This window comes from Stegostoma tigrinum, chromosome 20 (assembly GCF_030684315.1).
Source record: "Stegostoma tigrinum isolate sSteTig4 chromosome 20, sSteTig4.hap1, whole genome shotgun sequence".
NCBI lineage: Eukaryota > Metazoa > Chordata > Chondrichthyes > Orectolobiformes > Stegostomatidae > Stegostoma > Stegostoma tigrinum.
Genome location: NC_081373.1, coordinates 6,053,738 through 6,079,979, shown reverse-complemented (window position 1 = coordinate 6,079,979; position 26,242 = coordinate 6,053,738). Strand labels below are relative to the sequence as shown.

General features: G+C 44.3%; 1 protein-coding gene across 4 annotated transcripts in view; it reads right to left on the bottom strand.

Moving 5' to 3' along the window:
• pdzd7a (PDZ domain containing 7a) overlaps positions 1–7,928 on the bottom strand; it is a 113,131-nt gene extending 105,203 nt beyond the window's left edge. For 2 of the 4 annotated variants that reach the window (XM_059652948.1, XM_059652952.1), the window contains exons 1-2: positions 7,862–7,928; positions 3,642–4,086 (exon numbers count right to left, since the gene is read on the bottom strand). In XM_059652948.1, coding sequence (XP_059508931.1) covers positions 3,642–3,840 — 199 coding nt within the window. In that variant the 5' untranslated portion in view covers positions 3,841–4,086; positions 7,862–7,928. Of the gene's footprint in view, positions 1–3,641; positions 4,087–5,806; positions 5,888–7,861 lie in introns of those variants that run through there. The other 2 variants (XM_059652951.1, XM_059652950.1) reach the window with 2 other exon arrangements.
• Positions 7,929–26,242: the final 18,314 nt, after the last annotated feature.

The following is a 26,242-nucleotide window of genomic DNA, read 5'->3' as shown; positions in this document are numbered from 1 at the left end:
CTCCAACTGACTTACAATAAGCTGTACACTGGAGCAACCAAACACCCGTCTTTGTAATGTTGCTGCCAGGGAACTTTGCACAGATGGAGAAGCACCCAGCTCATGGATTGGACTAAGGTGCACCTTATGGCTCTTCGAATGCTCTCTTAGTGCCTACTCAGTTTGCATCTATTTGGATTCTCATGCCATGTCTTTTTGTCCTTTCCCCCCACAGCCAGAATTTAAAGGCTCACAGTCCTTCTGTCTTACTGTGCCGTTTAGCACAGGCACATATTCACACAGCTTGTAATGGCTATTAGCTGTTATCAGTCAAGTGGGAGGACCTACTGCTATATGGCACTATGCGCCGATCTCACACCAACATAATACAGCAATAGCATGTGTGGTAAACACACATTATTTGCATCAACCGAATACATGTTTCGAAGTCTAACTGGAGTAAGCCTCAGTCAGGTCAAGGAGGACAGTTTACATTCAGGGGATCCAAATCCTAGCCAAAAACAATCTTGACCATGTCATTGCAGATTGAAGATAATCAACTCTGTGAAACATGTGTAATGACAAGCAATCTTAAAAATGGCACTTGGGGGCCACTATTCATGAAAACAGTCCATGATCACATCAATTGCATAAGAACACAGAACTGATTTCCTCTCACTTTGAACTACTGTTATTCACTAACATGCTTTATAAGTAATGCAGCCTTCCTTGGGTAACATTGGGGATGGGGGAGGAGCAAGGTGACATAATCATACAGCACCTACAATCTCCACTATATTTGGTGTGACATAGCTTGTGCTGAATTCATCTGAATGAAGTCCCTATGTCAGAGGTCCATGTAGAGACATTTCTTGAACCTCCGTGTCGGATTCTCCTTGTCCTTTTGTATGGAGAAGGATGCTAAACTGTCAACAAACGGAAGTCTTATAAAGATGGTTACTGGAAGACAAGGGCGACTCTCTGAAATCAGGTCTCATAACTCTCAAGCAATATCCTGTGCGTTGATACAAAGTTGCAGTCTTCTTAGGAGTAAGGTGAGGACACTGAGCATGAGAAACACCACCTTCAGCATGATAGGGTGCTGCAGGGTCAGGTGCAAAAAGCCAGACAAGATTTAATTCCAATATCTCTCTCTCCTTCCTGGACCTCTCTATTTCCATCTCTGGCAACCACCTGGAAACCTATATCCATTTCAAGCCTACTGACTCCCACAGCTACCTAGACTACAGCTCCTCTCACCCAACTTCCTGTAAAAAGGCCACCCCCTGTTCCCAATTCCTTCACCTCTGCTGCATCTGCTCCCGAGATGAGGCATTTCAATCCCGGGCATCCCAGACGTCCTAGTTTTTCAAGGACCGCAACAACCCCCACTGTGGTCGAAAATGCCCTCGGCCGTGTCTCTCGCATTTCGCACAACTCATCCCTCACACCCCCTCCCCGCAGTAACAACCAAAACAGAATCCCCCTCATCCTCACGTACCACCCCACCAACCTCCGGATCCAACGCATCATCCTCCGACACTTCTGCCATCTGCAACTTGACCCCAAAGATATTTTTCCTCCCTACCCTTATCTGCTTTCTGGAAGGGACCACTCTCTCCGTTACTGCCTTGTCCACTCCCCACCAGCCCCATTATCCCCGGCACTTTTCCCTCCAACTGCAGCAAGTGCCATACCTGCCTCTGCATCTCCCTTCTCACCCCCATTCCAGGCCCAAAGAAGACCTTCCACATCAAACAGATGTTCACCTGCACATCTGCTGATGCGGTATACTGTATCAGCTATTCCCGTTGTGACCTCCTCTACATCAGGGAAACCAAGCGGAGGCTTAGGGACCACTTTGTGGAACACCTACACTCGGTTCACAACAAAAACTACATCCAGTCGCGAACCATTTCAACTCCCCCTCCTTTGCCGACATGTCCATCCTGGGCCTCCTGCAATGCCACAATAATGCCACCCGAAGGTTGAAGGAGCAGCATCTCATATTTTGCTTGGGAACCCTGCAGCCCAACGGTATCAATGTGGACTTCACAAGCTTCAAAATCTCCCCTCCCCCGACCAGATCCCAAAACCAGCCTAGCTCATCCCCGCCTCCCTAACTTGTCCTCCCACCAATACACTCATCCCACCTCAAGCCCCACCCCCATCTCCAACCTACTAGCTTCATCCCACCTCCTTCACCTGTCTGCCCTCCCTGGACCGACCTATCCCCTCCCTAACTCCCCACCTACACTCACCTTTACTGGCTCCAAAACACTGCTTTGACATGTCTGTCTCCTCTCCACGTATCTTCACCTTTATCCATCTTCTACCCACCGCCCTCTCTCTCCCTATTTATTTCAGAATTCCCTTCCCCTCCCCCATTTCTGAAGAAGGGTCTGGACCCAAAACATCAGCTTTCCTGCTCCTCTGATGCTGCTTGGCCTGCGGTGTTCATCCAGCTCTACACCTTGTTATCCAAGATTTAATTGGCGCCCGGTTCCAATGGGTGTAAGCTGGGTGTGGCTAACACTATAAATTTGGTGTGTTTCAAAAGGCAAGCAGTCTCTTCCTGCTACCAGAACAAAATGTGCAGCTTTGCTTGCTCACTTTTTCTGCATTTTCGCAGTTGCTAAATAAAAATGAAAGTGTATAAACGATTCAAGGCTTTCCAGTATGTGGATGTGAAAGTAAATAATGAGATGATGTTCAGTTACACTGGATATCAAGGAAAGACTGGCACTCCTTTTTCAGACTTTTGTGATGGGATGATGCGATGAATAGGTAACCTATCTGGCTTGATTCCTAAATAGCAACACATTTACTAACATGCACTTGTATTTGCAATAAAGTGTCATGTGTCCCACTCCAGTGCCCTGAGAAGTATCTCCTTTTGGTTCCTCTGACATTACAAGTATGGTGTTAGGGGAGTGTTGGCTGGCTCTAAAAATGGCACCAGCATCAGGAATCTTGGAGGTCCTGGCAATGATGAGTACTTCCACCTCTGCGGGAGGAGTAATTCAACACGCAGGCACCATTGAGATATAACAAAGTGGGTTGTTGAGAACAGTGTGAAAAAGATCAGTAGAGCTTACAAAAAGAAGCCTTTCATGAAGCTAAGATAACAAAGTGTGAAGCTGGATGAACACAGCAGGCCAAGCAGCATCTCAGGAGCACAAAAGCTGACGTTTCGGGCCTAGACCCTTCATCAGAGAGAGGGTCCGAAACGTCAGCTTTTGTGCTCCTGAGATGCTGCTTGGCCTACTGTGTTCATCCAGCTTCACACTTTGTTATCTTGGATTCTCCAGCATCTGCAGTTCCCATTATCTCTTTCATGAAGCTTGCTGAATTATACATTTAACAGATTGCTGGTAAAATTTGGTCTTCTGTTTCTATCTACACAGAACTGCGTAATCTGTTTATTTCAGAATGTCAGCATCCACCGTTGTTTATTTTGGAAAGGGAACATATTTTCAGATTATAATTTTCAACTGGATTCTAGTCAGATCTAGAAGTAAAGGACAGCTCTAATCAATTCACTATCGTTGAAAGCTTTGACAGCAGTCAAACTGTTTATCATCTCTGCAACCTATTCCAAATTAAATGTAATTGTAAAGTGGATCATTTTCATTAATTGTAATGTCATTGTGATCACCCACCTTCAACTGGGGAAGTACCGGTAATGAGGATCACTCTGCCCATGGGTGAGGTAGCTCGCGTTTCATGAGGCTGTCCATTCACTTGCTTGTGCTGTTTCTTCAGCAGGTACTTTGTTGCTGTGTTTGCACCACTAGCATGATTGCTGATGGGTACAGAATCGGTCATTTCCCTTCTTGCAGAGTCAAATGAATGAGCCATGCTGGTATAGTCCACCAACAATTCATTAAAAATCTGGATAGCATAAATGTTGGCGTAATTATCACACAGAAGAAATTGATCTACTAATTACTTCCATTTTAACAGTCTTAAATATTACAAAGGAATATTTGCCCTACATCTTCCTTCCAATGAATTGGCGACATCACGTAGCAAAATATATCAGAAACAAGCAGGTGTGGCAACAAATCCTTGTCAAACTCTCCGTCATTTTGCCTCAGTGATAACCTAAAAGTTTTGAGGATTTAAAAAAAATCAATCATGACTGTTAAATCCAACGAATGCAAGTTCTCTGTATCTAAATTGATATCACTGGACTAGAATGAAATTGTATGAACTAACATAAATTACTGACTCTTTTATTTACTATAGAGCAAAACACTGAATAGACAATGAGGAAGGAATTGAAATGGTTGAAGAGTAAACAACATTAAGGAGCGAAAAACCAAAAGAACTGCAGATGCTATTAATCAGGAACAAAAACAGAAGTTGCTGGAAAAGCTCAGGAGGTCTGGCAGCATCCGTGGAGAAACAGAGTTAACATTTTCGGTCCGGTGACCCTTCCCCTGAGGAGTTCTGAGGAAGGGTTACCCGACCCAAAACGTTAACACTGATTTTACAGATGCTGCTGGACCTGCTGAACTTTTCCAGCAAGTTCTGATTAAGGAGAGAACGATACAGCCGTTTAAACAAATCATTGGAGTAGACAATAGAAAGAGACAACTACTGCAGGGGACGATCAATGGAGAATATGGGAGAGGGAAACAAAGCAGAGTGAATGATGGATGGAGATAATGGGAACTGCAGATGCTGGAGGACCAGAGGTAACAAAGTGTGGAGCTGGATGAACACAGCAGGCCAAGCAGCATCTTAGGAGCACAAAAGCTGATGTTTCGGGCCGAGACCCTTCATCCCTAGGCCTGAAACATCAGCTTTTGTGCTCCTAAGATGCTGCTTGGCCTGCTGTGTTCAACCAGCTCCACACTTTGTTATCTTGAATGATGGATGGAGTTGACTAACGCAGAATATCAGCACAGGGCAGACAGAGGCAGAAGTCTGTGGTAGTCAGCCTCTGGAAAGGAGACAGTGCCAATGCATAGTAAACTGCATGGCAAGTTCCAAATTGCACAACATCAGGTTTTCGTGTAACAGGTTTATTTGAAAACTCAAACTTTTGGAGGCAAGGTACATTTTTGTTCAGATGCGTTATGTCACATCTCTGGGATTTGAACACAGACCACCTGGTCCAGAGGTACAGATACTACCACTGCACCACCAGGTGCCCCGCAGCCAAGGCATCATGACAAACAAAAGTAATGAGTTATCATCACCCATTCCCAAAGCTGGGTTAGAGCAGCCACTCCAACCCCACTACCTCAAAGCCGGCCTGTCTGTGCCAGGTGGGGCCCAGGCTGGGAAGTGAAGTTGCCGAGTCAAGGGGTGGAAAAAGTAACAACAAAAATAAACAACAAAAAAAAACTGCAACCATACAAGGTGCAGATGACACCATGATAACAAAGTGTGGAGCTGGATGAACACAGCAGGCCAAGCAGCATCTTAGGAGCACAAAAGCCGACGTTTCGGGCCTGGACCCTTCATCAGAGACAGGGTCCGAAACGTCAGCTTTTGTGCTCCTGAGATGCTGCTTGGCCTGCTGTGTTCATCCAGCTCCACACTTGGTTATCTTGGATTCTCCAGCATCTGCAGTTCCCATTATCGCAGGTGAGACCACACCTGGTGTACTGAAAGCCCCCTTATTTAAGACATAAATTAACCGGAGGCAGCTCAGAGAAGGCTCACTGGGACAATCCCGCATACAGAGGGGCTGTCTGATCAGCAAGGCGTGAACAGATGGGGACTCTTGAGTGTTGGATTTTGAAGGAGAGGTGATCTCATTGAAAGGTGTAGGATTCTTAAGGGGCTTGACAAATGCTGAGAGAATGCTCACCCCCATCGCAGCATCTGGGACCAGAGGACATAGTCTCAGAATAAAGGTGGCACCAACTGAAGACTAGGCTGAGGAGGAATTTCTTCTCTCGGAGGTCTGTGAGTCTTCCAAATTCCTTGGCACAGAGAGCTGCGGGGCAGAGTCCCTGTGCACATTTAAGGCTGAGGGAGGTAGGTAGATTGATTCCTGATCAGTCAGGGAATCCAGGAGTTACAGGGAAAGGGGTGAGGGAGGGAGGTAGAATCCTGATCAGTCAGGGAATCTAGGAGTTACAGGGAAAGTGGGGAGGGAGGGAGGTAGATTCCTGATCAGTCAGGGAATCTAGGAGTTACAGGGAAAGTGGGGAGGGAGGGAGGTAGATTCCTGATCAGTCAGAGAATCCAGGAGTTACAGGGAAAGGGGGGAAGAGAGGGGAGGGAGGGGGGTGGATTCCTGATCAGTCAGGGAATCCAGGAGTTACAGGGAAAGGGGGGAGAGAGGGAGGTAGATTCCTGATCAGTCAGGGAATCCGGGAGTTACAGGGAAAGGGGGAGGGAGGGGGGGAAAGGGGTGAGGGAGGGAGGTAGATTCCTGATCAGTCAGGGAATCTAGGAGTTACAGGGAAAGGGGGGAGGGAGGGGGGGAAGATTCCTGATCAGTCAGGGAATCCGGGAGTTACAGGGAAAGGGGGGAGGGAGGGGGGGTAGATTCCTGATCAGTCAGGGAATCCGGGAGTTACAGGGAAAGGGGGGAGGGAGGGGGGGTAGATTCCTGATCAGTCAGGGAATCCGGGAGTTACAGGGAAAGGGGGGAGGGAGGGGGGGTAGATTCCTGATCAGTCAGGGAATCCGGGAGTTACAGGGAAAGGGGGGAGGGAGGGGGGGTAGATTCCTGATCAGTCAGGGAATCCGGGAGTTACAGGGAAAGGGGGGAGGGAGGGGGGGTAGATTCCTGATCAGTCAGGGAATCCGGGAGTTACAGGGAAAGGGGGGAGGGAGGGGGGGTAGATTCCTGATCAGTCAGGGAATCCAGGAGTTACAGGGAAAGGGGAGAGGGAGGGGGGGGGGGTAGATTCCTGATCAGTCAGGGAATCCATGAGTTACAGGGAAAGGGGGGAGGGAGGGGGGGTAGATTCCTGATCAGTCAGGGAATCCGGGAGTTACAGGGAAAGGGGGGAGGGAGGGGGGGGTAGATTCCTGATCAGTCAGGGAATCCGGGAGTTACAGGGAAAGGGGGGAGGGAGGGGGGGTAGATTCCTGATCAGTCAGGGAATCCAGGAGTTACAGGGAAAGGGGGGAGGGAGGGGGGGGTAGATTCCTGATCAGTCAGGGAATCCAGGAGTTACAGGGAAAGGGGGGAGGGAGGGGGGGTAGATTCCTGATCAGTCAGGGAATCCAGGAGTTACAGGGAAAGGGGGGAGGGAGGGGGGGTAGATTCCTGATCAGTCAGGGAATCCGGGAGTTACAGGGAAAGGGGGGAGGGAGGGGGGGGTAGATTCCTGATCAGTCAGGGAATCCAGGAGTTACAGGGAAAGGGGGGAGGGAGGGGGGGTAGATTCCTGATCAGTCAGGGAATCCAGGAGTTACAGGGAAAGGGGGGAGGGAGGGGGGGTAGATTCCTGATCAGTCAGGGAATCCAGGAGTTACAGGGAAAGGGGGGAGGGAGGGAGGAGGGCATGAGGGATGTTGGATCAGCCACCATCCTGTTGTTAAGGTTGGATCCAGTCTGAGGGGCCGAATGGCCTACTCCCGCTAATTATGGTTTGACAACAAAAACAACAAGACGCAACAAATCGGCAAAAACAACAACGAAATAAAAAAATAAAAGAAACAAAACACAGCCACTAGCAAAACAGCACGAGAACAGTGAGTAAAGATGCCGAGACACCTCTCAGACTATTTAATCCGTCCAAGTTAGCAGCCAGGGGAAACTGTTGGATGTCGACGGCGCTGCCGGAGAAGCTTCGAGTAATTTCTCTTCGCCTTGGACACCCAGGGATGGAAATACGACATTAATTAAAAGGCTATGAGCGGGAATGGGATGGAGGGAGAGGATGAAGTGAAAGGATTCTCTCACCTGTTGTTGTTGACTGTCAGGGAGACGGTGCGACGGTTTAACGGTCGGGGCCGGCACAAAGCCCGCCCACTCCGGGCCACAGCCTCTCTCCTCATTGGTGCAGAGCGGCAGCGGCCGTGCAGGCTGCCCATTGGTCTCGTCAGCTGTCAATCAGCTCGTTCCCTCCTTCCCCCCCCTTACCTTCCCCAAGTCCCGCCGTCCACCAATCTCTCAGTGGAGCACCCATTCCCCACAAGGTCAACTCCAATCTCTAACTGGCGCACCCATTCCCCACAAGGTCAACTCCAATCTCCAACTGGCGCACCCATTCCCCACAAGGTCAACTCCAATCTCCAACTGGTGCACCCATTCCCCACAAGGTCAACTCCAATCTCCAACTGGTGCACCCATTCCCCACAAGGTCAACTCCAATCTCCAACTGGCGCACCCATTCCCCACAAGGTCAACTCCAATCTCCAACTGATGCACCCATTCCCCACAAGGTCAACTCCAATCTCTAACTGGCACACCCATTCCCCACAAGGTCAACTCCAATCTCCAACTGATGCACCCATTCCCCACAAGGTCAACTCCAATCTCTAACTGGCACACCCATTCCCCACAAGGTCAACTCCAATCTCTAACTGGCACACCCATTCCCCACAAGGTCAACTCCAATCTCCAACTGGCGCACCCATTCCCCACAAGGTCAACTCCAATCTCCAACTGGCGCACCCATTCCCCACAAGGTCAACTCCAATCTCCAACTGGTGCACCCATTCTCCACAAGGTCAACTCCAATCTCTAACTGGCACACCCATTCCCCACAAGGTCAACTCCAATCTCCAACTGGCGCACCCATTCCCCACAAGGTCAACTCCAATTTCCAACTGGCGCACCCATTCCCCACAAGGTCAACTCCAATCTCCAACTGATGCACCCATTCCCCACAAGGTCAACTCCAATCTCTAACTGGCACACCCATTCCCCACAAGGTCAACTCCAATCTCCAACTGGCGCACCCATTCCCCACAAGGTCAACTCCAATCTCCAACTGGCGCACCCATTCCCCACAAGGTCAACTCCAATCTCCAACTGGTGCACCCATTCTCCACAAGGTCAACTCCAATCTCTAACTGGCACACCCATTCCCCACAAGGTCAACTCCAATCTCCAACTGGCGCACCCATTCCCCACAAGGTCAACTCCAATCTTTAACTGGCACACCCATTCCCCACAAGGTCAACTCCAATCTCTAACTGGCGCACCCACTCCCCACAAGGTCAACTCCAATCTCCAACTGGCGCACCCATTCCCCACAAGGTCAACTCCAATCTCCAACTGGTGCACCCATTCTCCACAAGGTCAACTCCTATCTCTAACTGGCACACCCATTCCCCACAAGGTCAACTCCAATCTCCAACTGGCGCACCCATTCCCCACAAGGTCAACTCCAATCTTTAACTGGCACACCCATTCGCCACAAGGTCAACTCCAATCTCTAACTGGCGCACCCATTCCCCACAAGGTCAACTCCAATCTCTAACTGGCGCACCCATTCCCCACAAGGTCAACCCCAATTTCCCACTGGAGCACCTATTCCCACCCTCAATCTCCCACTGAAACATCCATTCTCACTCCAAACTCCCAGTGGAGTACCCATTCAATCTCCCGGTGGAGCACCCCTATCGCATCCACCGCCTCTCACTGAAAAACTCTTCCCACTTCCAATCTGTCAGTGGAGCACCCATTCCCCACCAGAGCAACCACAGTCGCCAACTGGAGCACACATTCCCACCTTCAGTCTCCCAGTGGAGCACCCATTACCATCCCCAATCTCTCACTGGAACATCCTTCCCACTCCCAGGCCCCAGCTAGAGCACCCATTCCTCACAAAGTTAACCCAATCTCCCACTGGAACACCCACTCCCACCTCAATATCCCACTGGAACACTCATTCCCCACAAATTCAAAATAAAAAAACAGAAATTGCTGGAAAAGCTCAGCAGGTCTGCCAGCACTTGCGAAGAGAAATCAGAGTTAATATTTCAGCTCTGGTGGCCCTTCCTCAGAACTGACACAAATCCAAGCCCAACTGGAACTTAAGTCTTTAAATAGAAAGTTGAGCATTTAAGGAACACTATTATTTCATTTAAGAAAGTTCAGAGAAAGTTATCAGGATAATCCCCAGTATGGACTGGTTTGTCATATGATCAAAGACTAAACTGGTTAACTGTAAAAGTAAAGTGACCATCATCTTACTGGACCATAGGTGTGCTCTCTCTTTAGAGAGGGATGACTGATGAGCCCTTAAACTGGTTCGGACTCTATCATTGGAATTTAGAAGAATGAGAGGATCTAATTTAGGTATATAGAATGCTTAAGGGGCTTGATAGGGTAAATGTTGAGAAGATGTTTCCCCTCATGAAAGAGAGTCCAGGATCAGAAAGCATAATCCCAGAATAAAGGGGCACCAATTTAAACCTGAGATGTGGAAAAACTTCTACTCCCTGAGGATTGGAACTTCTTGCCAAAGGCAGCTGTATGGGTAGAATCTTTGCGTATATTTAAGGGTGAGATAGATGGGCTCTTGATCAGTAGAGAAACCAATGATTATGGAAAAGGTCAGGAAAGTGGACATAAGGAATGTTAGACCTGTCACGATCCTGATGAATGGTGTAATAGGCATGAAGGGCCAAACAGCCTATTCCTGTTTCTATTTCTTATGGTCTTATTTCACAAAGGCAAATTCAATTTTTTTAAAAACTGTAATACTCGGAAATAAATGTATTAAAAAAAATACATTCATGGGATGTGGACATCATATTTATTGCCAATCTCTAACTTCCCAGAATGTGGGTAAGAGTCCCATGTAGATGAGACCAGGTAGGGATAACTTTTCCTAAAGGACATTAGTGAACTAGATAGGTATTTTTTCTGATGGACAATCAGCAATAGTTTCATCATTATCATTAGACTCTTAAATTCAGATTTTTAATTGAGTTGAAACATGACAATTTGCCATGGCGTGATTCATACCCAGGTCCCCAGAACATTACCTGGGTCACTAGATTAGTAGTCTAGCAGTAATTACCTCTGGGAGTGCCCACTGGGAGGCTGCTACACCCACAGTAATGTTGACATTCTAGCCATTCAGCTAATTAACACCCTAATGTTAATTATTCCAATGGTAAGCATCATTCTGTTAATTCATTTTAACTAACTACTATAGGGTTCTCAGGAAATTATGTTTGCAATTTAGTGAGCTACCATAAATACGTTGTGGAGGGGCGGCACGGTGGCTCAATGGTTAGCACTACAGCCTAACAGCGCCAGGAACCCGGGTCCAATTCCAAACTTGGGTGACTGTCTGTGTGGAGTTTGCACATTCTCCCGTTTCTGCATGAGTTTCCTTTGCGTGCTCTGGTTTCCACTCTCAGTCCAAAGATGCAGACTAGGTGGATTGGCCATGTTGAATTACCTGTAAGGTTCAGGGATGTGTAGATTAGGTGGGTTATGGGGGTGGGTCTGGGCGGGATGCTCTGAGTGTCAGTGTGGACTTGTTGGGCCTCAGGGCCTGTTTCCACACTGTAGGAATTCTATGAATAACTGAGGCAAAATTTGGATTACTGCATCCAGTTCTGGTCTCCCTACTGAAGAAAGAACCTTATTAAACTAGAACAATTGCAGCAAAGATGTACTAAGATTCCACCTAGATTGGAAGGCTTGAGTCATAAGGAGAGGTTGGATAGTTTGGGACACTTTTTCCCTAGAGTGTAGAAGGCTGACTAGTGACCTTATAGAGGTCTATAAAATCATGAGAGGCATTGACAAGGTAGACAGCCAAAAGCTTTTCCCCAGGGCAGTAGGAGTCTAAACCAAGAGGGCATAGACTTAAGGTGAGAGGGGACAGATGCAAGATGGTCATTCTTATTTCCACACAGAGCATGGTGATGTCTGGAACAGGCTGCCAGAGGTAGAGGTGGTAGCAAGTACAATTTTGTAATTTAAGAAGCATTTAGACAGGCAAATGAGACAAGTATGGAGGGAAATTGATCAAACACAGGCAAATGGGACTAATTTAATTGTGAAAAAATAGTTGGCACGGACGAGTTGTGCCGAGGGGCTTGTATCCATGCCTTTGACCTCTCTGATCTATGAGATACACTCATATGCATGTTATGAACTTATTTTATGATTAAAGCTTTATTGTTTCGATGCAAAGTGCACACGGAAGTCAAGATTGCTTGGTACAATTCGTATTATGTTTATTTTAAATTCACTGAGGAGCTTGGTTGATCAGGCGATAAAATGTTGAGAATTTCTCATCACGAATTTCATTTTCCTGTACAGCTTTCGTCTTGCTTAATATGTTTTGCAAGATCTTAGTCGAGCTGTTTTGAAAAACGAGATCGTGGTACAACGAGTCACTTTGAGGAATGTGAGGAGGCCGTTTAATCTCTGTCTGAAACTAAACGCACTTCGCGCAAGAAATATGAGCAAGGCATCAAAAAGAAATATTGCTGAGTTAAATGCGTCCAAGCTGTTGGCATGGGAAGCGACACAGGACGAGCCTAAATCAGCACCATGGATAGCTCACTGTGAGGAACTGGAGAACGCCAGTTCATGTGGCAAATAAATGTGGCAGTCACGAATGCATTGTTTGCTTGCCAGTAAGTCCCAGTGAGGGATGTGAACATTGAGACAAATTCATGACTAAATCAGTGTAGAGGTCCGTCAAGTCGAGAAATAAGAGCAGTGCATCGAGTTATATGAAAAATTAAGCCTTTGGCTATTCATTGCTTCAAATTAGATTGATGTGATAGATGTCTTGCAGAGCTAGGAGGTCAAGCCAAGTACTCATGTAATATGGTGTGACATGCCGTGAAGACAAAGATGCCTGTAATAAAAGAAAAAATCGCGAATACTGGACAGCCGAAATGAACAAATTCGAAACTGCTGGAGCAACTTAGCAGGTTTGGCAGCATCTGTGAAGAAACAAAAGTTAATTTTCGAGTCCAGTGAACTTTCTACAGAACCTCTTACCTACAGTCAAGCTGTTCGTTGAGAAGTGTTGACATCACATCAGTCACCTTAAATTTGCGTTTTGAAGAAGGATCACTGGACTGGAAAAATTAACTCTGCTTCTCACTCCGCAAATGTTGCCAGCCTGTTGAGTTTCTCCACCAATTTGCTTTTGTTTGAGAGAGATGTACATTCATTTGTCATATGAAAGGTTCAAGGTCTAAAAAAATGACAAATTGTCATGATAACTGACAGCATTAGGATTAAAATTATAACGTTATTCTGACACAGAAGGAGTCCAATTACCTATCAAATCCTCACCAGTATTCATTTAATAATTTCTGCTTCAAATGTATTATTATTTCCTTCGATGATGATTTTCAAGATCACTTTAATGAGATTACTCATTAAGCATACACATCTAGAATGATTGATTTCATTGCTTTAGGTTTCCAGGATACCTTAGTAAATAATGAATGACTGTGTATCCTTCAACATATATTTGATCATGCTTTTTTTATTATCACTTCTACTTCTTTTCCTCTAAGTGTTTCAGCTGCTCTTGAACTCTACATAGCATGTTTAAATTCTAAATTGTGACACATAAATGAATTTCTGTCATAAGTTTTATTTATTCAGGACATTAAAATTAAAATTCCTTATACAGGTTTGGGCTTGCAGCCACCACAGTGCTGACTCAGATGTATGTTATTTTTTGGACAAAATAATAAAACAACAAGGAAATTAAATACTTTCTCAAACAATAAAGTCTAATAGAATAAAAATATTCCAGTGAGACCCATCTGGATATACTGCAGACAGAACAATGGCTTGGGCTTACTCATGAAAATATTTTTAGCAATGTGCTGAGTGCTATTTGTTGCAAATGGGCAATCTATTATATAAAATTTACTGAATGATTCCATCCAATTGCTTTAGATGAGGCCTAGTTGCTTCAATCTCTCTTCACTAGATAGTCCTGCCATTCTAGAGATTAATCAAATGAACCTTGTTGCATTCTTACAATGCGAATAAATCCTTTCTGAGATAAGGTGGCTAAAACTGCACACAATACTTCAGATGCACTATCAAAAGGTGGTATACAAGTGCATCAATACATCATGAGTTCTGAAGAAAGGTTACTGGACTCAAAGTGTTAACTTTGCTTTCTCTCCACAGATGTTGCCAGATCTGCATCTTTACTCCTGTACTCAGATCTCATTGCCACTATTTTCCTTCCTAGTTGCTTGTTGTAACTGCTTCCAACTTTTAGTGATTCCTGAACAGGGGTACTCAGGTCTATTTGGACATTTACATTTTGCAATTTAAGAAGTGCCCTTTTTTCTACCAATGTGATAACTTCACATGTATTCACATGACATTTCATCCATGTTAACCCGTCCAAGTCTCCTCAAAGCTTCTTTATGCTTTCACCACAACTCATATGCTTATCTAGTTTTGTGATATCAGCAGATTTGGCAATATTACACTATTACAATAACACTCAACACTGGAGCACCCAAGGATGCATTCTCAACGCCCGACTGCACTCTTTGTGCAACCACGATGTGTGTAGCCAAATTCTGAATAAACACCATCTGCAAGTTTGCTGATGACACTGCCGTTGTAGCACTGATATCAAACAATGTTGAGTCAAAATGCAGAAAGGAGATAGAGGGCTTGGTGACATGATGCAATGTTAACAACCTCTCCCTCAATGTCAACAAAACTAAAGAATTGATCATTGATTTCAGAACGAAAGGAGGAGAACATGCCCCATCTATATCAATGGAGCAGAGCTTGAGAGAGTTGAGAATGTCAAGTTCCAAGGAGTGATGATATCTGACAACCTGTCCTGGACTTCCCAGATAGATGTGATGGTCAAGAAGACACAACAATGTCTCGTCTTCCTCAGGTGGCTCAGGAAATTCCGTATGTTCATAAGGCCCTTGCCAACTTTTACAGATGCTCTATAGAAAGTATACTGCCTGGGTGCATAATGGCCTGGTATGGCAACTACCCTACCCAGGGCCATTATACACTACAGAATATTGCATACATAGCCCAGACCATCATGGAAACCAAACTCCCATCCGTGGACTCCATTTACAAATCTTGTTGCCAAGGAAAGGCAGCCAACATCATCAAAGACCCATCCCACTCCAGTAAGACTCTCTTACAACCTCTGCTGGCAGGCAGAAGATATAGAAGCTTGAACACATGCACCAGCAGGTTCAAGAATGTCTTCTTCTCTGCCATGATGGAAGGAATCTCCAGCTTTAAATAATACTGATCTTGTTGAATTTGACCTTGTGTAGCAAAAGTCCTGTGTGGTGTAATCAGTATGCCTTACTCAGTCCAAGTATTTTTTTCACCCAATGATCAGCATGCTCTTGCTTACTATGATCTCCCTGTACTGCTTGCAAACAAAGTTTTTCACTGTACTTAGGTATATGTGACATTGAATCAAATCAAATGGAAGTCAAATCAAGTCTAAATCTTTTATGTAGGTTTTCTACTCTGATCAAATCAATGAGTAGCTGTGAAGCAACAAGCGCTAACAATTCTAGTAGGAGGTAATGGCTCTTCCCTCCTTGACCACTTATGGACAAAATTTCTGTAACATAATCCACAACTTGATTGAAGTACACCTTTGGCTTTTTGGAAAAATGGTTCCAATACCTAGCAAGCTGCATTATTTACTGTAGCACATCTGCTACATTCACATAATTTGGTGTCATTAGCATGCAGCTCTTACATCTAGTGTGGTGGAGGGGAAGGGAAGATGTAGGGAGGAAGAGGCATCCAAAACACCAACGCTCCATTCGGATTGTTTGTAAGTACCTCACCAGACCTTGATTTGCACAGAAATATCCATAGGCCATTAATTCAAGCGGTGGGTGATGATATTTGAAGATGCATTCCCTAACCTTGATCATTCATGCAAGATAATTGAACTTGTTTCAGCATTAAAGCCGAGTCAGTGGAGCCAGGATTCCTGGCATTGACCTCAGGACCGACCTGCTGCTATTGTCTCCTGTTTGTGTTTGAAAGATCTCCTAGCTCTCTTTGAAAATACAATGCATCTCCACATTTTACAGAGGCTTTCAGCAATGGAACAGAAGAGAAGCCCTCTCTCTGACATACTTCTGTATTGCTCCTGTTTCTTCCTTCTCAGAATCTATTTCTGACCCTGTAATTTGGGACCATATTCCTTCCTCTCTATAGGCTGACTTTAAGAAGCATAGGTAGGGTTTAATTGGTGCTAGTCTAACATGGACCGAGGACCCTCCGAGTTTACATGCTGCCACATGATAGAGCCATACTGCGATGGAAACAAACCCTTTGGTCCAACTCGTCCCTCCATTCATGATTACAAATGGGCTTCATCTAAGTTTTAATCTAACTTAGGTCGCAGGTTAATGCTTATTATTAATACTGCCAAGAATGTTTCTGTTTGAATGCTGCTTAAATTTGCAATTTGGAGTACTACGGCAATTGTAACCCTGCTATGCACATTCAACCTATTTGTATATTTGTTTTCAACTCTCTCACACAGCTCTCCTTAAAGGGACTGCTGAGACTGGTCAAGCAACAAACAACGAGAATGCTTCTTTGATCCTTCAAAAGAATGCTGCCACATCTACCAATCCATACAAGGCCCAGAGAATATGAGGTACAGGAACAGGAGTAGGCCATTTGGCCCCTATACCATTCAATATGATCCTCAACTCCTCATGTTCACCTTCCTGCCTTTCCCCACTGCCCTTGATTCCTCTACTGATCAAGAATCTACCTATTTCAGAATTGCATATGCACAAAGTCATTCCATAAGACAACCTCCCCCGATCCAACTTGGACCAAATCAGTTCCCCACCCTTTGTCAGCCAATGAAATGGTGTAAGTTTATTTACTTTGTGCATGATTCAGGGAGAAGTCATGGACCAAGCACGGTATGTTGATACTTAATGTATTCTACAGCAACACCGAAAACTAGAAATACGTGAGCTAGCAAGGACAAGGTGAAATGAATTTCAATGCATTGAAATGGTGAACATTTTTGTCTGTGTGAGGATTTTACAATCCTTCGATATTAACTGAGTGACTTTTCCAACCTTTGGATGAAACAGGATGGTGTGTTATCACACGTTATATAACAAGATAAGTTAACCTGACCTGAACAAATGCACAGAAAATGATAAGTTAGGATTTCCTGGGAGTAGTCAATGTGGAAACATTCCAACATTAATGTAACCAAATCATATGAAAATCGATCTGCAAAACATTGCAATTCTTTAGGTACTACGCGCTCAACATCACTGATTATAATTAACCAATTCAAATTCAGAGTTATCCTTGAAAACCCAATTCCATAAATATCAGCAGAAAGAGTATATTAGATCGTTTAAGATATATTTTAGAACTTACAGACAGGGAATTTGCACTTATTACCCCTTCACATCAATGTGGTGGGAGGATGAAATCTGGTGTCATTGGAAGGAAAATCTACAATGTCAAATATAATTTCCTGCATTTCTCATCATATACCATCAGCCCTTCAGTCACAAGTTGGAGAATACATCATTCTATCAGACATGGTGCATGAAGATGAAGTGTTCTGTCATTAGTTTCAGTCACAGATACAATGTCAAATATGAACTGATGGCACATGACACCATAGCAAATGAACCATTTCAGGCCTCATTGAAATGATACTGAGTGCATCTTTACTGGAAGGATTCCTGTTGGGCCTCATAATGTCACTGCATTTAATGTTATAGTGCTATCCATGATGGATGCTTTTTGTCAGATCATTCTATTACTTTCTGTAACATTGAGCCGATTCATTTCTATTCATTTCTAATGGCAGCAGTTACTTTGGTGCAATAAGCAGAACTTTGCACTGCAGGAAAAGTATCCTTGATAAAGTATTTTTCAATAAGAAATTAAGCTTTCTTGTGGCATCATAACTAGTAGCTTGGAAGAGTGAAAAACGGTGAAACATCAGGCCTCCAGGATAGACAGACAGTCTCCAAGAACTGAAAAGGAATACTAGGACCCCACAACAAAAAATCCAGAAGAAAAAACATTGAGATATTTTGTTGGCTTCCAGCACTTCATGAACTACTTTACATTTTCTTTGAACATTTCTACTTATTTGTTATAAAAGTATCAAAAATAAGAGAAAATGGCTGTAAGTTAAGAATTATGACATTGGACAATGGAATATTTTTCTTTCCAATTGGCATGAGAAAATGGAGTGTCACTGTAGAGATAATAATGAAGGCAGCCAGGTGAACTGCATACAATATGAGTTCCCTGATTGGGGCTGTTAATCTGGCCCAATCAGGGAGCTTTGGCTTACAGATTGAAAATCAAAATGTCAGAGGTTCTGTTCACTGTGAGAGCTGGGTCTGAGGAATTCAGACCAGAGTCAAGTACTATGGACGTGTAAATAAAGGGTGACTTATTGATGGAGCACCAGCCTCTGTGGAGTTATTTCAGTCACTGTGTTGGATGGGTGAGCCCTGAAATGTCTGAAGGGGCAGTGGACGTCAGACAAAACACCCCAGGGATGTGCTCAATCTGAGTCGGTACCTTAGGGAATCCACAGTTTGGAGGGGTTAGCATGAGGACAGCATTGGTTCAGTCTGATTTTGTAGGACCTGAGAAAGTGACTGGGTTAGATTTGGGGTTGGTCTAATCACCCCAGTCTAATGGAAATAAAGACAAAATTAACTTTGGGATCCCTTTGAGTAGTGTGGCCAGCTAATGCTTGACAGTTCAAATCATACCTCAGAAATCTGCATCTTAAACAGACTTCTTTCACCAGAGATTACTCTGGCTTACCCAGAAATAGCAGTGGAACATTGCCATTGTCCATTGGCTACTGTATTTAAGGTGCTGCCATCCTGTTTCATCCAAAGGCTGGAAAAGCCACCATGTTAATATTAAGGGAAGAGTGTGAAATCCTCACTTAGGCAAGAATATTCACCATTTTGGTAAATTGGGTATTCATTTCATGTTGCTTATTTACTTCCAGCACTTCACAACTCAGGAAGCTCAAAATTCTCATCAGCCACAGTCTTTAACTGTATTAATTCCTCGCAAATGTGAGATAAAACAACAAGTAGTGAATAGAGACTTCATTGTTGCCAGTATTGGGGTGGACGCTAGGAAGTTGTTTCCGTTAGGCGGGGACACTAGGACCTGTGGGCACAGCCTTAAAATTAGAGGTGGTAAATTTAGACCATAAGACCATAAATTTAAAACTGAAATGAGACGACATTTCTTCAGCCAGAGAGTGGTGGGCTTGTGGAATTCATTGCCACGGAGTGCAGTGGAGGCTGGGACGTTGATGCCTTCAAGGCAGAGATTGACAAATTCTTGGTCTCAGAAGGAATCAAGGGCTACGGGGAGAGTGTGGGGAAGTGGAGTTGAAATGCCCATCAGCCATGATTTAAATGGTGGAGTGGACTTGATGGGCTGAATGGCCTTACTTCCACTCCTATGTCTTATGGTCTTATGGTCTTATGAACAGCTGAATGTACTTTAAATGTTAAACCAGTGATAGCTGTACGAAAACTTCTAAGATTTTGCCAGCTAATGAGGCTGCGACTTATTCCCAAATTCAAGCATTAATTACTTACAGGACAAAGCAAAATATTGAGAACTATAGAGTTCCATGCTTTTGAAGATGAATAGAAAATGTAATTCTGCTGACTGATTTCACGCAGCAAACTGTACGATTAGGCTGAGCTACCAAATCAGCCTTTCCAATTCCCCAAGGGAAGGCCGAGAGAGGAACACAATGGTAATGCAAGATGCGTCATTCTGAGGCCTGACATGTAATAAGGAAAATATTCTTCTATAAGATGATGTTGGATCGTCAGTTACTAATTATTTATCTTAAAATATCAACAGGTGGTGAACAATAGTGGGTTAGCCAAATTAAAATTATGATTTAAATGAAAGCAAAAGCAAAATACTACAGTTGCTGGAATGCTGAAAGAAAAACATAAATTTCTGGAGAAATGCAACAGGCCTTGATACAGAGAAAGACAAAGTTATTGATTTAAACACATCTGTTCTTCAGAACTAAACATGAGACATGAGTTCTGAGGGAGGGTCACCAGGCCTGAAATGTTAACTCTGATTTTCCCTTCACAGATGCTGCCAAACCAAAATTAAGGAGAGAAAAACGGAAAGAACTGTGGATGCCGTAAATCAGGATCAAAACAAGAAGTTGCTGGAAAAGCTCAACGGGTCTGGCAGTGTCAGTAGACAGTAAAATCAGTGTTAACGTTTCGGGTCTGGTGACCTTTCCTCAGAGCTCCTCAGATGATTTTTAGCATTGATTTTGATTGATTCTTGCTCAATTATGTTCTTCTCAGTCATTACATATTCATGAATAGATAAAACACACAATTTGAAGGCAGGCTGGAGGTTCATTTGCAGAAACATGGGAGTTGTGCAGAATGTAAGTGTTATGATAGGACCCTGGGAGACCTGAAGGAATTGTTCCCTGTGGTCACAAACGAGGTAGACATTGAGGGAATGAAATCTCTTTCTGTTCAGGAATCCTGCTGGATGGCGACTTAGAACCCTGAGCACCATGTGCATGCAGCTGATGTTTCCTTGTAGCTTTGGGAATCCAACAATGTTGTTAATCTGACAGCTCGGTCACCTTGCCTCTCTTGGTCCTTGGTAAACTGGATAGAATCTGTTGCTTTCCTGCAAAGGACATCAAGGCACTCATGAATGAGCTGCCAAATGGGAGATGCCACTGATGTCCCAAGTTGAGGTTTGGAAGGAGTTATGGGGAGGAAGTTTGATGCTGCTGTGATCTTTGGCAGCATAGTAGGTCGTGTTCCCTCCCAAGTCAATATGCTGGTAGATTTGTCTGCAGGAGGTGACAGATGTAGCTGGGAGTTAACCTAGTTGTGCAAAGATACCACTAACATAGCCTTTCACTCGTCTGCAGGGCACTTTCAGTATGCCCTCTCTCAGTGTACTTCCTGATGATCCTGGTTCATTTCTTCATATGCTGCTTGCTCGATCATAGCTGACTCCTGCCCCTGCAGGCCTCATATCTCCAGCTCTGTTGAAATTGTTCATTCCCCCTTCCCCTTTAATTGCAGTCAATCCAATAGCTGGGCTATGTCAGGCAAACATTAAAGTTGGAAACACTGATTTTATGCTGAAATGTCAGAAATGAGATGATGTTTTCCATTTTCGATTTTGACATGGCCACAGAACTCTTTGGCCCTTATTAGGCTGCTCATATCATGAGCAAAAGCCTGCCCTGCAGGTACCTCTACATGGTGAGGGGCAATATCCATGTCTGTTTTCCCCCTCCTGATGGCAGTCTATAAGATATTTGATCTTTCCACACAAGTGGCAATTAACACAGTCTGACGTTCAGTAGTCTTCATTATTTCCTGGAACACAATGTTACAGTCTGGAAACCCACAGGCTATACAGCGGCTTCATCACCATGTCCCTACCTTTCATATACATGGGCCTGTGAATCTCCAGCATGGCTGAATGTGGAATAATTGACCCCTGCCCCCAGGTACCGTCCTTGTTAAATGGTTAATGGATGATGGAACATAGCTGGGATGTTGGTGATTGGATGTGTAAGAGCTTATTCACATGAAGAAGGAGTAAGGCTCTGAAAGCGTGTAATTTCAAATAAACCTGTTGGATTACAACCTGGTGTTGTGTGATTTCTGACCTTGTCCACCCCAGTCCCACACCGGCACCTACATATCATCACTTTTATTCGGCAGTAAATGCTTCCTTTCAGTGCAAAATCTTTATCTGAGTGCTCACACAATAAAGAAAATATGCTGGAGATCACAGTGGGTCGGCAGCATCCATGGAGAGAAAGCAAGCTAATACTTTGAGTTTAGATGTCTCTTTATCAGAGCTGTAGCGAAAAGTGGAGGGGCAGCATTTGTGCAATAATGGGAGGAGGGCGGTTGGAATGCTGGGGGAGAAAGGGTATTGATAGTTCAGGTTAAGTGATGGGAATGTGAGAATGGCAGGATAAGGGTGTGTCTAACTGCCAGACTGGGAAGAACAGAAAGCCCCACTCAGGTGGAATTAGGGGAGAGAAGGTGGCAGAGAATGTAACAGCAAAACTAAAAGAAAGGGAAGAAATAAGTTCACAATTTGAAGGTGTTGAATTTAATATTGAGCCCAAAGGGTTGTTAACTGCCTAGTCTGAAGATGAGATGTTGTTCCTTCAGTTTGAACTGTGATTCACTGGAACATTGCAGCATGCTGATGACAGACATGTGGGCAAGAGGCTGTGTTAAAATGACCAGCTACGGGAAGGTCAGGGCCAAGCTTGCCGTTTGGGCTCAACATTAAGTTCAACATCATCAAATTGTGAACCTATTCCTTCTTTTCCTTTTTGCTTTGCTGGTTACATTCTCTGTCACCCTCTCTTCCCTTCCCCACCCTAATGGGACTGTCTGTTCCTCCTAATCTGGTAGTTGGACATACCATTGTCCTGCCATTCTCACATTCTGATCACTTAATCTGCACTATTAACATCCTTTCTCCCCCATTACTCCAACCGCCTCTCTCCTACTGTTGCACAAATGCTGCTCCCTCCACGCAACACTTCGGCTCTGATGAAGTGTCATCTAGACTTGAAATGTTAGCTTGCTTTCACTTCAAGAATGTTGACTGAACTGCTGTGATCTCCAGCAATTTTTATTTTCAGTTCAGATTCCAGAATCTGCGGTAATTTGTTCACACAATAACATTCTTCAGTTTGTATTTAGAATCTCCCAGTTGGGCGTGATTGCACTGTGCAGGAACATGTCAAAAGCAGATCTGGGATCTTGCTAATTGCACTGTGCGTTCTCTGAAAGGCCTTATTTTGGCAACCAATTTAGAGAAAGATGATGGTTGTAAACATTTTCTTACACCCTTCACCCTTGATTCTCCCAACCTAGAGGATAAATTAGCTCCAATAATTCGAGATGGCCTATTCCTTTCCTCCGGCATATCCTCTGTCCTTCTTCAATCATCTCACATGGCTAAATAAAAACTGAATGACCTGAAATGTTAACTCTGATTTTTCTTCACAGAAGCTGCCAGACCTATTGAGCTTTTCCAATAACTTCTATTTTTATTCCTCCTGTGACTATCAGCTTTCACAATCTCTCTCAATGCGCCTGCTTTAGCCTCGTCCCATTCCCATCCCACATTCTCATGCCCAGTCTAACCTCTGCACCATCCATAATGAGTTCATCTACATGTTCTTCCTCCCCAGCTCACCGAATCACCCCATCATGTTACGCACTTTTCATTTGCACCTCCCTCCCTTTTTATCCCTCTTTCCCCACCGCTGTGACACTTACCTCTGCATTCCAAGCATACCCTCCATTCCCTAGGATTGTTCCAGTGTCCCTACAACCATGCCCTTGAAGTTTCATTCAAGACTGTTGCTTTCCACCTGGCCCACCTCTCTGTGACTCTTTCTTGTTGAGCTCATTTTTCATTTCAGGCCTCTTTCCAGCTTCGGTTTGTTGGCATCAGTCACTTCCCTACTGCTGCTGGCCCATGGGCCTGATCACCCTTCACTCCTTACACTGTAAGTCTTTAAATGCAACAACAGACAAGGCCACATTATGACTGAGACTTCACTTGAATTGGTCGACCGAAAAAAGTTTCAGCCATTATACTGTAACCATGTACACAAAAGGGGCATTGGTTATGAATGGGGGGAAGAAGTGTACATGCCTTAAATATTTTCCAGAGTTGTAGGGTTTGAGCTATAGGGAGAGGCTGAATAAGCTGGGGCTAGGTTTCCTTGGAGCATCAGAGGCTCATGGGTGACCTTATCTCTAATGAGGTACATGGATAGAATGGATAACCAAGGTCATTACCCCAGAATCCAAAGCTAGAGGGTACCGGTTTAAAGTGAGAGGGGAAAGCTTTAAAATGAACCTGAGGTGCAACTTCTTTACGGAGAGGGTGGTGCATGTATGGAATGAGCTCCCAGAGGAGGTGGTTGAGGCTGGTACAATTACAAAATTGAAAAGGTATCTGGATGGGTGGCTGAATAAGAAGGGTCTAGAGGGATATGGGTCAAATGCTGGTAAATGGGACTAGATTAATTTAGGTTATCTGGTCAGCGTGGATGGGTTGGACCAAAGAGTTTGTTTCTGTACCGTACACCTCTATGGCACTGTATAACTCCAGGTTTCTGAAGACACGTTTCCTGCTTCTCACTAACAAAATTGTAATTGAAATACTAGTGGGTGTGAGTGTCAATGAGTAAGCAGTTTTTGCTGGCACCAGGCAACTAGGGTCTAGGCCTGAAACGTCAGCTTTTGTGCTCCTGAGATGCTGCTGGGCCTGCTGTGTTCATCCAGCCTCACATTTTATTAACTACACATGTGCGCCCATTTTCAGAACATACAGTTCCCAGCACTGACATCATCACGTAGACATTACATGTTACAAAGTTGAGGTCATCTCCCCCGTCCCTGACAGCTAAAACCAAAATGCTCAGGTAGGCGTGCCTCCCCTATAATCTGTTAAAAGGGGCCCCAGTCTGTCATAAAGGAATGGTGAAATGAAATCACCACCTGACACTCTTTTTATACTCAACAAGTAACAATTTATTCATGTGACTCTAACGGTGAACAAATTAACTTAATTATTAACAAACCAAATAAATCCCATCTAACAATGAACTGTCCCTGGATAAAACAGGATTCTAATGGTATCGTGTTCCAATAAATGCAAGTCCCATTTATATGAAGCAAAATAAAAGGAAATTAGAATTTAGTTTCTTGAAATTACAGCCAAATTATGTCTTCTGGAATGTTCTGTGTCTTCTACAAAGAGTTCTTCCATCAAAAATGCCTTCTCAGTGAATCTTTCTGTAGGGAATGTCTTCTCTGTCGAATTCTTTTATCAGGAACATTAATTATTTGTGCTGTAGGTATCTTTAAATTAGATGGAGCTTACTCTAAGCCTTAAAGAAGCCTGTGAGAGCCAGTGATTCTTTCTTTTAGAACTGTGAGCTATTCCCTTGGCAGATGACAGTTGGCTCTCCCCCAATTTTCCAAATACTGTCATCTTTTATACTCTTGATGACATGTCAGTTTCTCACAACAGCATTGTTCCTATATTGAGATAATAGGAATTGCTGATGCTGGAGAATCTGAGACAACAAGGTGTGGAGCTGGATGAACACAACAGGCCAAGCAGCATCAGAGGTGCAGGAAGGCTGACATTTTGGGTCTGGACCCAATTTCTGAAGAAGGGTCCAGACCCATAACATCAGCTTTCCTGCTCCTTTGATGCTGCTTGGCCTGCTGTGTTCATTCAGCTCCACACCTTTTTATCTCAGTATTGTTCCTCTGTTGTCAATTTAATTTGTTTTGGAAACTAAGGGCCTAGTTTAAATCAATTGGCTAAATCCAAAAGTCTGTAGTCTTGGTGAAAAAGCTGCTTTTCCTGCTAACAGTATAGTCTTTTGATACGAATGCTTCAATTCAGGTGCTCTATGCACCTGCAAAACCACAGAAATCCTTTTTGTATTTCTAAGCGTAGAAAAAGCACAACATCTATTAAAGGGACCACACAATGCTTTCCCAATGGCTGTTAACTTGGGCCAATCAGGGAGCCCTAGCTGACAGATATGAACAAGAGATTCAGAAGGGCTATTCAGTCTAGGGACTATCTTTGAGCTGGCCGGCCACAGCCCATGTACAGAGCAGAAGTAAAAAAAGGCAGACTTGGTGACAGGAATCCAGCTTCTGTGCATTTATTTCAAAGCATTTTATCATAGAATCCCTACAGTGCGGAAACAAGCCATTCAGCCCAACAAGTCCATACTTCCCCTCCGAAGAGCATCCCACCCAAACCCATACCCCTACATCTACATTTCCCATGTCTAACTTAACCCACCTAACCTAAACATCCCTGGGCACTATGAGAAATTTGGGATAGCCAATCCACTTTGCCTGCACATCTTTGGACAGTGGGAGGAAACCGGAGCACGCAGAGGAAACCCACACAGGCACGGTGAGAATGTGCAAACTCCACACAGACAGTGTCACCCTGTAAATCTAAAGTATAAACATCAGTGGCTCCCTTATCCATTCTGGACTGTTTCCCAGTCCAAAAATCCACTGGGGAAGAATTCAGAGCTTTGTGCACAGAGAAGCTCCTTGGTTGTCACATTTCTGCTGTTGGGAGCCTTGGGAACCACTTTGCACAAGTTTTTCAGTGCTTTACAAGAGAAAAACTTGTTAGACCTCTTGTAAATCATGTGACAAAAAGTCATCAATATGTATGTTTGCCTATTCTAGTTTCAATTCCATGATTTGTTGGAGTGAGTTA